Source organism: Sapajus apella, unplaced genomic scaffold (genome assembly GCF_009761245.1).
Source record: "Sapajus apella isolate SASKATOON/1434 unplaced genomic scaffold, GSC_monkey_1.0 scaffold22, whole genome shotgun sequence".
In the NCBI taxonomy this organism is placed as follows: Eukaryota; Metazoa; Chordata; class Mammalia; order Primates; family Cebidae; genus Sapajus; species Sapajus apella.
The window spans coordinates 18,603,355-18,616,402 of record NW_022436962.1 but is presented as its reverse complement, the minus strand read 5'-3'; the positions used below and the strand labels follow the sequence as shown (position 1 = coordinate 18,616,402).

Below are 13,048 nucleotides of genomic sequence, written 5' to 3'. Positions count from 1 at the left end.
ACATATTTCATGAAGATGACACTGGATTACATATACACTTTATACACTTTTATTAAGATTCCAGTGGAATATGGAAGGCCAAGATTTAAACATGGAGGCAAGTTTAGAAGCTATGATAGAAGTTGATGAGAGAGAAAGAAATGTGGCTTGGACCAGGAGAAGTGAAAGTAAAGATACAGAGAAGTATGCATTACAGAATCTTCCAGCCTTCATGATAGATTACATTTGGGGGTATGAAAGGAGGAAGTCTGAAGTTTAATTATTTTGGCGTGTTTTGTCCAAGAAAATGGATAGATGGACAAGATTGGGAGATACATAGATTATAGACAGGAAAAACAAGAGTTCTGTTTTGCATGTTTTTAGTTTTTAATATATTATCAGTCATCCAAATGGAGGTGCCAAGCAAACAGTTGAATTCTTGAGTTTGACACTCAGGAGAGTTTCAATCTAGAGATACGCATTTGGGGGTCTTCAGCATATGCATATTTAAAACCCGTACTAAGTGGAGATCACGTAGGAAGTCAGTGTTGGAAGAGCAGAGGAGAGGAGAGAAAAAGAAGAAGAGAAAGGAGGAGAGAAAAGCAGAGAGGAGAAAGAGAACAGAGCCTACTGCTCTAAGACATTACATCTCTTCCAGGACCAGGAGGGGAAGAGATCCCAGTAAATGAGCCCAGAGGCATAGCCAGAGAGGAAATGGGAAGAAAGCATTGCATTGATGTGCAAGAAGAAGGGAAAGTGCACTCATTTGTTGAATTGTATAATTCAGGCAAAATACTCTATTTATGCTTACTTTCACATATTCCAGGAAATCGTATTAAAAAGTTTGAAATCCTGGATAGTCTCTCAAGCCTTGATTCAAAATATACTCAGAGTGACAACCAAGGCAGAGAAATTATCTACTCCTAGTTGCCTGAAATTCACTTTCCAAAGGCAATTCAAAAATAAAATAATCAAAGTAATAAAAAATATTTACACCTATTATGTATTTTTGCTTCTTACAGTGAGATTGTTTTAATCAACAGAAGAAGTATCACAGTCCTTGGGGGGGATGGCATGACTTTTGATACACTGTTTATTTTATCCTAACAATAAAACCTCATTGTGTTATTCTTTCCAGGAGTTTGGGCGACACCTCGACACATTATCATCAATTCTACAACAGTGGAGTTATATTGGAGTCTGCCAGAAAAGCCCAATGGCCTCATTTCTCAGTATCAATTGAGTCGTAATGGAAACTTGCTTTTCCTGGGTGGTAGTGAGGAGCAGAATTTCACTGATAAAAACCTGCAGCCCAATAGCAGGTAAACTAAAAGAAAACTTTACCAATCATACAGTAAGATTTGTGTATTTCTCTGGGTTGATCATAAATGCATGTCCCACTGAAAATTATTACATTATTTAATTAACTTCCTCATTAATTGGACATTCCATAACCGATGAAAGTGCTAAATGATTTAGTCTTTAGACTACATGAAATTTCTTAAACATATAATAATTCATCTTCTGTTTGACATAAAAACACGAAAATTTTTAAATATACAAAATATATGAAGTATTAAACTTTAAAAATTACCAAATTATCTTCAAAAACATGCATCCATAAACTAGCAATAAAAGAGATGTAAAGAGTTTTGTTTCCATCAACTACCTTTTCTTCTTGAACAATGTTTCTCTACTTGCTACACTACATATAGTTGTGAACAGTTTTAGAAGAAAAAGTTCCAGATATTTGCATTTCATTCCCATTCATTTCTCAGCAGAGAGGAAAACATATCTTAAATCAACAGATGTTTTATTGTGGAAAGTAGAGATCAATTTCATTTTATTGTAGGGCATAGCAGATCAATTAAAAAATGTCTTCCTCTAAACGTATTTCCCTGAACTCCAACCCATTTAAAAATGGGGAAGATTAATTTGAATCCTCCACAATCCACCAGCACACTCCAAGACCTTCCTAAAATTCTCAAGAAAAGCTATGAATTACCAGCAGGTTAAAAATAAAGTTGGGAGAAGCTGAAATTGCAATGGCTTGGGGAGAATGTTGCCTGTGCAAGAAAAACTACCAAATCAAGTTTCTGGACAGGGAGCAAAGAATTTGCAATTTATCACAAATTTAGGACTAAGCAATGGTACAAAAACCAGTAATCATTGTTCAAGTCTCTTGTGCCTGGCCTTATCACAATTCTTCTTTCCTTTTAAATATAGATACACTTACAAGTTAGAAGTCAAAACTGGAGGTGGCAGCTGTACTAGTGATGATTACACTGTTCAAACACCTATGTCGACACCAGAAGAAATTCATCCTCCATATAATATCACAGTGATTGGGCCTTATTATGTATTTGTAGCTTGGACACCACCAGGTAAGAAAAAAAAAATAAGGGGTGTGTGTGTGTGTGAACATTTTAAAGGAATCAATTAGAGATAAGAATGGAACGGTTAATTTAGTAAATCAGAAAGATAGAGTCAGTCTCCTGGATAAGGATGGACAGAATAAACTACACTTCTGAGTGTATAGATGCATGAGTATATACATACATAAATACATAGAGATATGGGTATTTAGATGTTGATAATGGTATATAAGTAGATATGCCTTTCTGTGAAAGCAACACTTTCAAGTACAAGAGACTAAAAATCTGTCTTCTTACTCATCTATTAATATATTCAAGGCAAGTCATATAGGTCAGAATTACATTGAACATTCATTTCCATGGGACTTCATAGATTGGATCATTGGCATTATACCATTCCTTTTATATTACATCAGTGAATGGGGAATTTGGAAATACAGTAGTCTACTCCACCCATGTACCTTGGGTTGTGACCACTTCTAGTAGTTGAATTTTGCCTCTGAAAGCTGAATAGTCTTCATTGAGCCACTTGGTCACTATTGGGTTGCCTTTGACTTAGTGCATTATTATATTTTGAGGTAAGAACCATCCTCAGTAAAATCCTGACTGCATTAATACTGTAAAGCGTAGAGTGAGATTTGTTTTCTCTATCTTTTAACATAAAAGACATATGGAGGATTTTCTTTACAAGTAAAATTTAAAACTGTTTAAGATGTTAAATACACTTCAAAAATGTGACTTTATTTTAAATATCTAGTCTTAAGATTAAATGGCAACAAACCCTTTGTGTCCTCATCAGAATAAGTTTAGCCACAGTTCAACATGGCACCAAATAGTTAGTTAACAGTTGTTTGGGCTATAAATAGAGGCATTCCATAACATAATTGCAAAGGTCTATTTGTATAAATTGATCAGTCAAAACAGGTAATATTGTATAGCTATAAAGATAGTGTAAAGGCCTAATGCATAAAACTTAAGTTCTTGTAGACCAACGCCTTCTGACATAAGCTAAGATCAAAGAAAAAAGGTTATTTTTCCCCAAAATTCAAAAGAAAGTTTACAAAGAGCTTTATAAGCAAAGAAAAATGTGAGTTCCTCTAAGATATTAAATGTACATGATTTCACCCACTTTTAAAATAAATTTACAACATATTAAACAAAATATAAAGGAATAATTAATAGTGGCAGAATGCATAATAAAGTGCTATAATCTTTACGTTTTAAGAGCATAGATATTCTTGAATTCTATTCTTAATTCAACAGAGGAAAAGACATCTTTGCTACAGGAAATATACCAATTTGCAGCCTCCTTTATAGAGTGAATTTCTAATTTCATGGAATAACATTGCTTTCCTGCAACTTTTTTTTTTTCTTTTTGAGACAAAGTCTCACTCCGTTGCCCAGGCTGGAGTGCAGTGGCACAATCTTGGCTCACTGCAACCTCCGCCTCCCCAGTTCAAGTGATTCTCCTATGTCAACCTCCGAAGTAACTGGGAATACAGGCACGCGCCACCATGACCAGCTAATAGTTGTATTTGTAGTAGAGACGAGGTTTCACCACGCTGGCCAGGCTGGTCTTGACCTCCTGACCTTGTGATCCACCAACCTCGGCCTCCCAAACTGCTGGGATTACAGGTGTGAGCCACCTGGCCTCAATTTTTTTTTTTAGCATATATCTCCTCAATATTTTTATAGTTATGTTGTGTTTTTGCACCACAAAATAAAATGGAACTGGATAAAGCCAATCTAAGACCAGATTTTGCCTATTGACAATAATTTTTTAGATTCAGGCCAGGGTCTTCGACAATCTAAATTCTCCAAGAACAATAAGAAAAATTCCAGGGTGATGAGCAAAGTTGATGATTTCCTTGCCATATGACTAGGAAGTCCCATAGTTTATCAAAATATCTGTTATTCTCACATTGTTACACATATCAGTTGCCATTGCTAATCTGAGGACTTCATGCTCAGTACGGCTTTGAAAATATCTTTATTTTATGACTATCAAAGTAAGACAAATGAAAAAGCCAGGATTCGTATTAAAGTACTGCCACCTATTAGCCGAACTTAAATAGTCCCTAGGGTTCAATTTTCTCCATCTGTGAAATGGAGATAATGATAATACCTACATGTAGGCATGTAGGGTAGTTGTAAAGATTAAATCAAGTTATTTATATAATAAATACATTACCTAGTTCTGTATAATATTCTGTAGATACCAATGGTGATTGTTTGAAGAATTATTTTTTGTCTTTAATTGCTTATTTTTAAAAACATATTTGTTCCAACATTTGCTGTGTCTCAAAGCCCCCATTTCAAAATAATAAAACTGCCTTCCGAGGATTGGATTAGTAAATTTTCAAGACCTCTTTCAAGTTTCCCAGCATGTGTCATTTTTTTCTTTGAATTCAACTTGTTTAATGTATCATGTTTCCATTTAGAAAAGTATCATTATGGAATAAAACACAACTTGATATGACCTTAACTCTCACATACCTCAGGCTTTGTATAAATTGTTCTTTCTGGTCCAGCCTAGGCGATGTTGTAGAATGCTTTACACACTACCTCTGACCATTTAACCAATGGTTAATAAATCTATAGTATTCAGACCTGTCAATCTTAGTTTAAGATGCACAAAATCCATTTCCGAAACCATATAATATAAGGAAAGATTAAAATCTTAAATTAAACCATTTTCCTGGTGCCTAGAAGGATTTCAAACTCAGTAAACAGTCAGATGATTTTGACTTGTGTATAATCTACAGTTGATTTTATTGGAAAGTACCTCATGCTGTGTTTTGATTTGGATAATAACAATTTTTCTATTCCTGAATAGTCACAAATATATATATTTTAAACAGAAAATAAACTTGTAAGTGGAAATTGTTTATTTGCTCACAATAAACAATTGTGAGTTTTCTAGCTATTCATCATACTCCCTGCCATTATAAAATGATGACATCATAGACAGAACTGAGTAATGGGCCAAACAATCCATACCTGTAGTTCCCAAGCCTGGGCGAGCATTAGAATCACCTAGAAAGCTTGTGCAAAGACAGATTCTCAACCCCAGATTTACTGAATAAGAATTTCTCGGAATAGAGTCGAGAAATCTAGACTTTTTAGAGCTTTTTAAAAACGTGTTTTTAGTGGAGCTTTTTAAAAGCTCCATATATGACTTTGATATGCTACCAAGTGCTTTTTGAAATAGTAGCCCAGAGGACCCAGAAACAGATCTAGGTATTGTTGAAACCAGATAATTCTGGGAGAACAATGTCTTATTGGGCATGGGAGCAGCATGCCAAGACTCAAAGAGATAATTGTGGAAAATGGCAAGCCGCTGAAGGGAACAATTATCTCTGCAGCATGAAGAAACTAGTAACTAGAAAGCTTTACCCACCCATCCAAAAATCTAAAAGGAATATACATGATTTATCAAAAGCATGGATCACATCCACCAAGTGAAATTGGTGAATTACAATAACTATTTTCTCTGAAAACATGAATCATCCAGTTTCTCTTGAGTATCTAAAGCAAGCTTGTCCAACCCAAAGCCTAGGATGACTATAAATGCCACCCAACACAAATTCATAAACTTTCTTAGGTTTTTTGCTACTTTTTTTTTTTAGCTCATCAACTGTTGTTAGTGTTAGTATATTTTATGTATGGCCCAAGACAATTCCTCCTCTTCCAAGGTGTCCTCCTCTTCCTGGGTGTCCAAGGGAAGCCAAAAGAATGGATGCCCATGGTCTAAAGCCAAAATACTGGCTAAATTTTTAATTGACTTTTTAAATATGCATTTTGTTTAGTGGTCAGTGTGAACACAGTAACCTTAGGTAAGTAGCTGGGAGAAAAAAAAAATGCCTATGTGGTTACTTGGCAACCAAAAAATTACCTAGGCAATTAACTGGATTTTTCAGTTTTCAAATTATTGCTCTAATGCTATCAATAAACTAAGTCTTAGTATATGTTTATAAGTCCTATTAGTGAAAGGGTAAGGTCTAGGGAATAGTGACAATACCCAGCAGAAGAGAACCTGTAATACTGATAGCAAATGTCATGTACATACATTCATATTACTTGGTGTATTTGCCATTTGTTAAATTCCTACTATGTGCCAAATACTAATAGGCTCTTTCCCCGCCTTACCTCAGTTAATTTTTATGCAAACCCTAGGAGACAGGTAATATCATTATTCCCATCTTAAGATAAGAAATTTGAATCTCAGAAAACTAATGTAATATCCTCAAGGTCACACTGCAGAGCCAGGGTTCAAATTCAGGTCTACTGTCTGCTACTGTCTTTTAAGACCAGTTCCTTGTGGTCTTTGGCTTAACCCTTAAATCCAAATCTTTTCATTTATTGACCAAAGTCTCTCAGATTTATGATGGATCAACTATTCTGTTTGAAATAGTAGCCCAGAGAGCCAAGAAACAGAGCTGAGTGTCGGTGAAAACCAAATGAATCTGGGAGAATAATATTTTACTGGGAGTGTCAAAACCAGAAGAATTATTTGTGGAAAATAGTGAGTTGCTGAAGGGAAAACATCCACAAGGCAACAATGATTTTTTGCAGCTTGAAGGAAGTAGTAACCAGAAAGCTTTACGTACACATTCTAGAAGGAATTGACATGACTTAAAATCAGATTCCAGGTGCAGGAAGATTTTAGTTAGATGGGAGGAGAGGAGAGTCATTTCTCCAATTGCCATAAACAGATCATCTTAATTCTATTTTAAAGCCTTGGTAAATATTATCCTATCATCTCCCATGTAAACCCTGGTCCACTTTACCTTATTTTTTTCTTGACAAATGTCAGTAGTAACATTACCGAAACACTCCAAACTCTAGAAAATCAAGATCTCTAGCCTTTTGTGTATCATTTGAACCTCTAAACCAGGTGATATACAAACAACATATCTTTATAAAAATTTTGCTGAATTAATGGAGGAGCACAATGGTGAGTGAGCCTCCACAATTTATTATGCAATCAAATATACATTGTGAATATTCTGCCATTTAAAATTATTCAGTCATTTGATTTTCTCTTAAAGTCATCCTTCCTCTACATTAACTTAATCTTACACACAGACATACACACAAAGAGAGAGAAAGGCAGAGAGACAGAGAGAGAGACATTTCTTCTTTAATGACAAACAGAACACATACACATATTTTCCAAAGACCACATGTTGTCTTATAGATGAGCAATTTTTTCCCATTTTAGAAAAGGAAGTATTGTTTTCTAACTAAACCAGGTTAGTTTACTCCACTATTTAGTTGTTTTCTGGCCTTGGGCAAGCTGCATTGTTTTTCAAATGCGGGTTTTTCATCTGTACAAAGGGAAATTAAATGCCTACCTTATATTGTTATATGAAGTAAATGAGATGGCATGGTAAAACTCCATTATAGTTCGAACTTTCAGGTAATATAAACTAGGTTAGTTTATTCCTAAATATTCCCTTTAACCTTTTACCAGCTCTGAACATTGGATCAGGACTTTTGTATTCATATTAAAAAGAAAATTTATATTAAACAGAGAAAAGGATATATGTTACCCTAATAGGTTAAAAATTATTGAAAATTAAATAGCAAATGCTTCATGGAACATAAGTGGTTTACTCAGAATAACAATGGAGATAGATATCCCTGCTATTTAAGAATCTAAACATTCAAAATTATTTAAACTCTGAAGATAATAATGATCTTTCTAATTTATCAAGATGATGACTGTATTTTGAACTATTGTAGCCCTTAATCATGTTCTAATTAACAAGGTCGTTGCACTAAACATACTTTTTCTCACTAAGGATGGTGAGTCATTTAGGTTTAATGCACAATATTGAAATACTGGTGCTTTTCCTTTAACATTAATCTCTTATTCCATTAAAGGAACTAGCAACAATTCTACTGAGAAATAATTCTAATTAATATTACTCTAGAAATATGCTTTTTATTTATCATTTTGATTAAAGGTTAGATAGCCATAATATGGTCTACTTATGGACATTAGACCATTAGACATCTTGGCATTCAGTTAGCTCATCAGCTGCGGTGTATTATATCGGATACTGTTCATTGAAAGTCAAAATTGACATTAAGATTTCTAAAGAATTTACGTTGCATTAATTGGGATGATTCAGCATTGACAGTTGTTTCACTTTCCTTAACTTATAAGTGCAGTAACCAAATGACAAGGAGTGGTGAGTTTCAGAAGAAAATGTAGAACTCACTTCAATGGTTTGCAATTTATTTTGGATATTTAAAAATGTATCTTCCATTATGAGTTTTAATATATGCTAGGCATTTTGCTAAGAGATTAACATATATCTCATTTAATGTTCATAATAACTTAATGTAGTATATCCTATTGTTTTTCTCATTTTACTAATGAAAAAGGTCAATTTAGGCACTCCGAGCTGTTTTGTCTAGATTATTCTTCAAGTAGGTATCAGAGCAGAGCTGACCCAATCATTCTGATTCCAAGTTGTGTAATCAAAACTACTATGCTACATTTTCTTACTATTTTTCCAGCTAAACAGTGAAGAAAGCAAATGATTTTTCATGAGTTCTACTGTAACCCCATTTAAAAGCTAAAAAACTGTTTTCTGCTTTATATATAGGAAGTATGAATGAGGACAGTGTAATTCAAGGTCAGTCAATCCAGTAACCCAGTAGAATCATTTCATTTGTGGCTCAAAACTGCATAAGATGTAATTCTTTTGCCTTTAGGTAGATTGATTCTTCTATTCGTTTAACTAACATAGAAGATTCTGAGCCCCACTCAGGGGCAAAGCATGATGCTGGACACCCTAAAAGTTACAAAGAGGAGTGAGACACTATCGCTCTTGTCAGGAAACTTACCATCTAGTAAGGTAGAAAAGACATAAATGATAACTATTATATAACCAATGTTAAATTTCCATACAATTGTTATAAATGTGGTCAAGAGGATCCTGTTTTACCTCTGTTCCCCAAAAAAGGCCTAATCAAGATGCCCCTACCTATATAGTGGATAATTTAGGTAGATTTGTTAAAAGCACCATGTTAAGCATAACCAAGTGTTTTGAAGCAAATGCCTCTATCAAACTGAATAGTTTTTCCTCTTAGAAGTGTTCCTGTTCCAGCTCCTAAAAAAAGATTTAAAAAAGGATTATTGATTGACTTGTCCCATTGTAAAGTATGCACCTGCTGTGAAATGAAGCCATGGAGGAAAAAAAAGTTGAATAATTTAACTTTTTTATTTGTAAAGATAATCAGGGTTTTTCTGATTACATCTTAACTTCATAAATGTTAAATAACCTATCAGCATCTAGTTGTTGTAAATTATGAAAAGGAGCATTGCAAGGAATATTAACCAACGAAATCCTTGTTCTTTAGTGAACAAGAAAATGTGTTATGGCAGCTTGTCATTGTGCGACTGGTAACTTTGACACCAAATAACAAAACTGCCATTTGCACTTAGAGTAAATTGGTTCACTTGAGCTTCCACTGCTCCTCTTGCTCTGACATAAATTTATGAACTCGGGAACTAACCAAGTCGCGTGGCTTCCCAGCTGACTTTAACAAATATGCCCATTTCATTTCATTTAGTCATCAGAATACCAGGGGGCTCAGTAGTTTCAGACTCATTGCAGATGGTATAGGGTTTGCAGGAACACAAGAGACTTTCATGTCACAGTCCTGTAAATTATGACAGTGGCGGGGGCCCTCTTTCCTAAATGCATGTCAGTGTTGGACGTGTTCACAGCTTAGAGGAGCATTTTCTGTTTCAGCACATCATAGTTGTATGTAAAGGACATTTATTTCCGATTAACCAACAGGTAAAAAATACATTTTCCAGGCTCATGGTTTGGCTAGCCATGTTCAAATCTGGATTAAGATTATGTTTATATTTGAAATGAGGTAGAAGCACAATTTTGTTCCCTTACCACCTGGGAGTCCTGTTCTTTTTACAACAGAAGTTTCTTCTTGAAGGATGCATGGCCTGGAAGCAGAACAGCAGGTACAGACTGAAGACGTAAAGTAAAACAACCTCAGATGCATTGGAGGGAACGCCACTCCAAATTACTGCAAAGAATGAGTAATGCAATATTTTCATAGGAATGCGATTTGATCATATTCAAGTACACATAAAAAATAAAACTAGATAACAAAATAGTCTTACAAAGACATTAACTTGAATGAATGTAACATTTATTTGTAGTTGCAGTAGCAACTTTATATGAAAGATGGATTCAAAAGTGTTTGAGGGCACATGAAAACAGTGCCATAGTTGTTTCTTGTTCTTTATTTCATTTTGTTCCATTTCATTTTGTAGAGATGTCAACCATTTATTAAGCACTTTCTATGTTGTGGGAATATATTAAAAGGCTTACAGATATTTTCTAATTTAATCCTCTCAACTCTCTATGAGGTAGCTATTAGTATCATCATTTTACCCATGAAGAGACAACATTCATAGAGGTTAGTTAATTTGCCAGTGGTCACTCGGGAAATAAGGGGAGAAGAAGGATTTGATCTGTCTGACACCACTCTGTGGTTTGTCTAGTTCAACAAGAATGATGGCATATTTTTTATGAATGTGTGTTTGTCACACTTTTCTGCAAGAACTATCCTAGGAACAAAGAAGACAGAATGAACATGGAATCCCAGGAGGTCTGAAAACAGAGCCTGAAGCAATCATCATTAGCTTGCAATTTCTTTAAGGTCTTGCTTTTTATCTTAAAAATTTATGTACATTTGCCATTGTATTCCAGTGTTTGTCTTCATCCAAAAAATAATATATTATACAATTTTTCATTTGGGAAAACTCTTTCTACTAGCCTCATTGGCTAAAGAGTGATGACACTGTTATATTTCAGGATATTAGGAAGATCTGAAGAAAACTAAGCCCAATAACAGGTTCAAGGTCCTAGCAATTCTTCCCCTCTTCATTTTAGTGTAAATATGTGGGTTCACCCGGAGGCAGAGGTTACAGTGAGCCGAGACTGTGCCACTGCACTCCAGCCTGGAGACAGAGCCAGACTCCATCTCAAAAAAAAAAAAAAAAAAGCAGGTTTAAACAACAGCTTTTTTTTCCCCTCTACTGTTATGGCAGGATAACAATGAGGAGAAATTCCCGAAATGTGATATGGAATGCTTTGTCATTCCAGGATACTCTGGATGGAAATTTCCATAAGCATATCTTCCTGCTGAAAGATCAAATGACAAATCTGAAAGGGTCCCTGTTTCCTTCTTCAATCTCTCTTACTACCTCAAGCAACATGTTCCAAAAAAATATTTTTTGTAGGAAAGAAGACGCCTGATTACTCTTTACCTCTAGGACAGTACTTAAATTTTTCTCATCCATTAATGAACTGAGTATCAAATGGTCTCTATAAGCAATTCTCCTTATCTAACTCTCAAATTTCACTTTAATTACTGCAGTCTTGTTGAGAGCAGTAAAAGCTGCCAGTTTTGTCATGCAGTGGTGAATTACGCCTTGAAGAATAGCCTCTAAATAGGCCTGTTATGTGTATTCGCCATATCAGTATAGAGAAAAATAAAGTTATTTAATTTTTTAGGCATTTAATTTTTGTTATGACATACTTTTCTGTTTCTTTGTGGAGAAAACTAGTATAGAACTCTTTATTATCTGAAACTAAGTGGAAATGTCATGGGCTAGGCCAACTTTTCATTCCATGTCTAGGGTAGATAATCCACATTGAATTCATTTTAAAGCAATAGTGAGAGACTCATTACATTGTCTGTTGGTTACAGTATGGACAGTTATACTTGCTCTGCACACTGGCACATCAGCATAAACATCTTCTTCTGTCCTACAGTTGGTTCATTCTGAGGTGATTATAGAGTCTTTAACTCCGCAACTGGCTAGCAAAAGTTATAATCACTCAACATACATACAATTTTCTAATCTTGAACTTTTAGGAAGAAAAACTCAGTATTTGTGAACAAAGACAAGTGGGATTCTGCTGGTTCCCCTTCCTCAAACAGGGAAACCATGTGTTTCCCAAATTTTGCATATCAAAGTGATATTCCAAAAAGAGGGGCAGTAAGTTCTTAATGTCATTGATAAGTTCTTGGAAACTGCAACTTTGGGTGAATACATGTATAAGGAAACCAATTTTACCTTAGGCTAACTGGTATAAGCAAGATTTAAGTTCCAAGGCATATTTCTTGGTCACAAAAACATCACCAAATTAAACATCACCAAAGAAAGACCAAAACACTTTGAATATTAAACTGAAATAAATATGAGCCATACATATGTTTAAGAAAGATTAATAGAGGCCGGACATGGTGGCTCAAGCCTGTAATCCCAGCACTTTGGGAGGCCGAGGCAGGCGGATCACGAGGTCAAGAGATCGAGACCATCTTGGCCAATATGGTGAAACCCCGTCTCTACTGAAAATACAAAAATTAGCTGGGCGTGGTGGCCCATGCCTGTAGTCTCAGCTACTTGGGAGGCTGAGGCAGGAGAATTGCTTGAACCCAGGAGGCGGAGGTTGCAGTGAGCCGAGATTGTGCCACTGCACTCCAGCTTGGCGCCTGGTGACAGAGTGAGACTCTGTCTCAAAAAAAAAAGAAAGATTAATAGAAACAAGATTATTTTTAACCTAATTTTTTGCAAATCGGTGAGTGACAACAGCCATAGGGATAAATGTTTTGTTTTTTTTTTTTTAAGCAGAAATTAG

At 35.1% G+C, this 13,048-nt stretch overlaps 1 protein-coding gene across 2 annotated transcripts in view; it reads left to right on the top strand.

Annotated features, from left to right (window-relative positions):
- Positions 1 to 13,048, top strand: part of USH2A (usherin) — a 763,828-nt gene that overhangs the window by 638,493 nt on the left and 112,287 nt on the right. For both annotated transcript variants that reach the window (XM_032289234.1, XM_032289233.1), the window contains exons 56-57: positions 1,118 to 1,301; positions 2,206 to 2,363. In XM_032289234.1, coding sequence (XP_032145125.1) covers positions 1,118 to 1,301; positions 2,206 to 2,363 — 342 coding nt within the window. The remainder of the gene's footprint in view (positions 1 to 1,117; positions 1,302 to 2,205; positions 2,364 to 13,048) is intronic.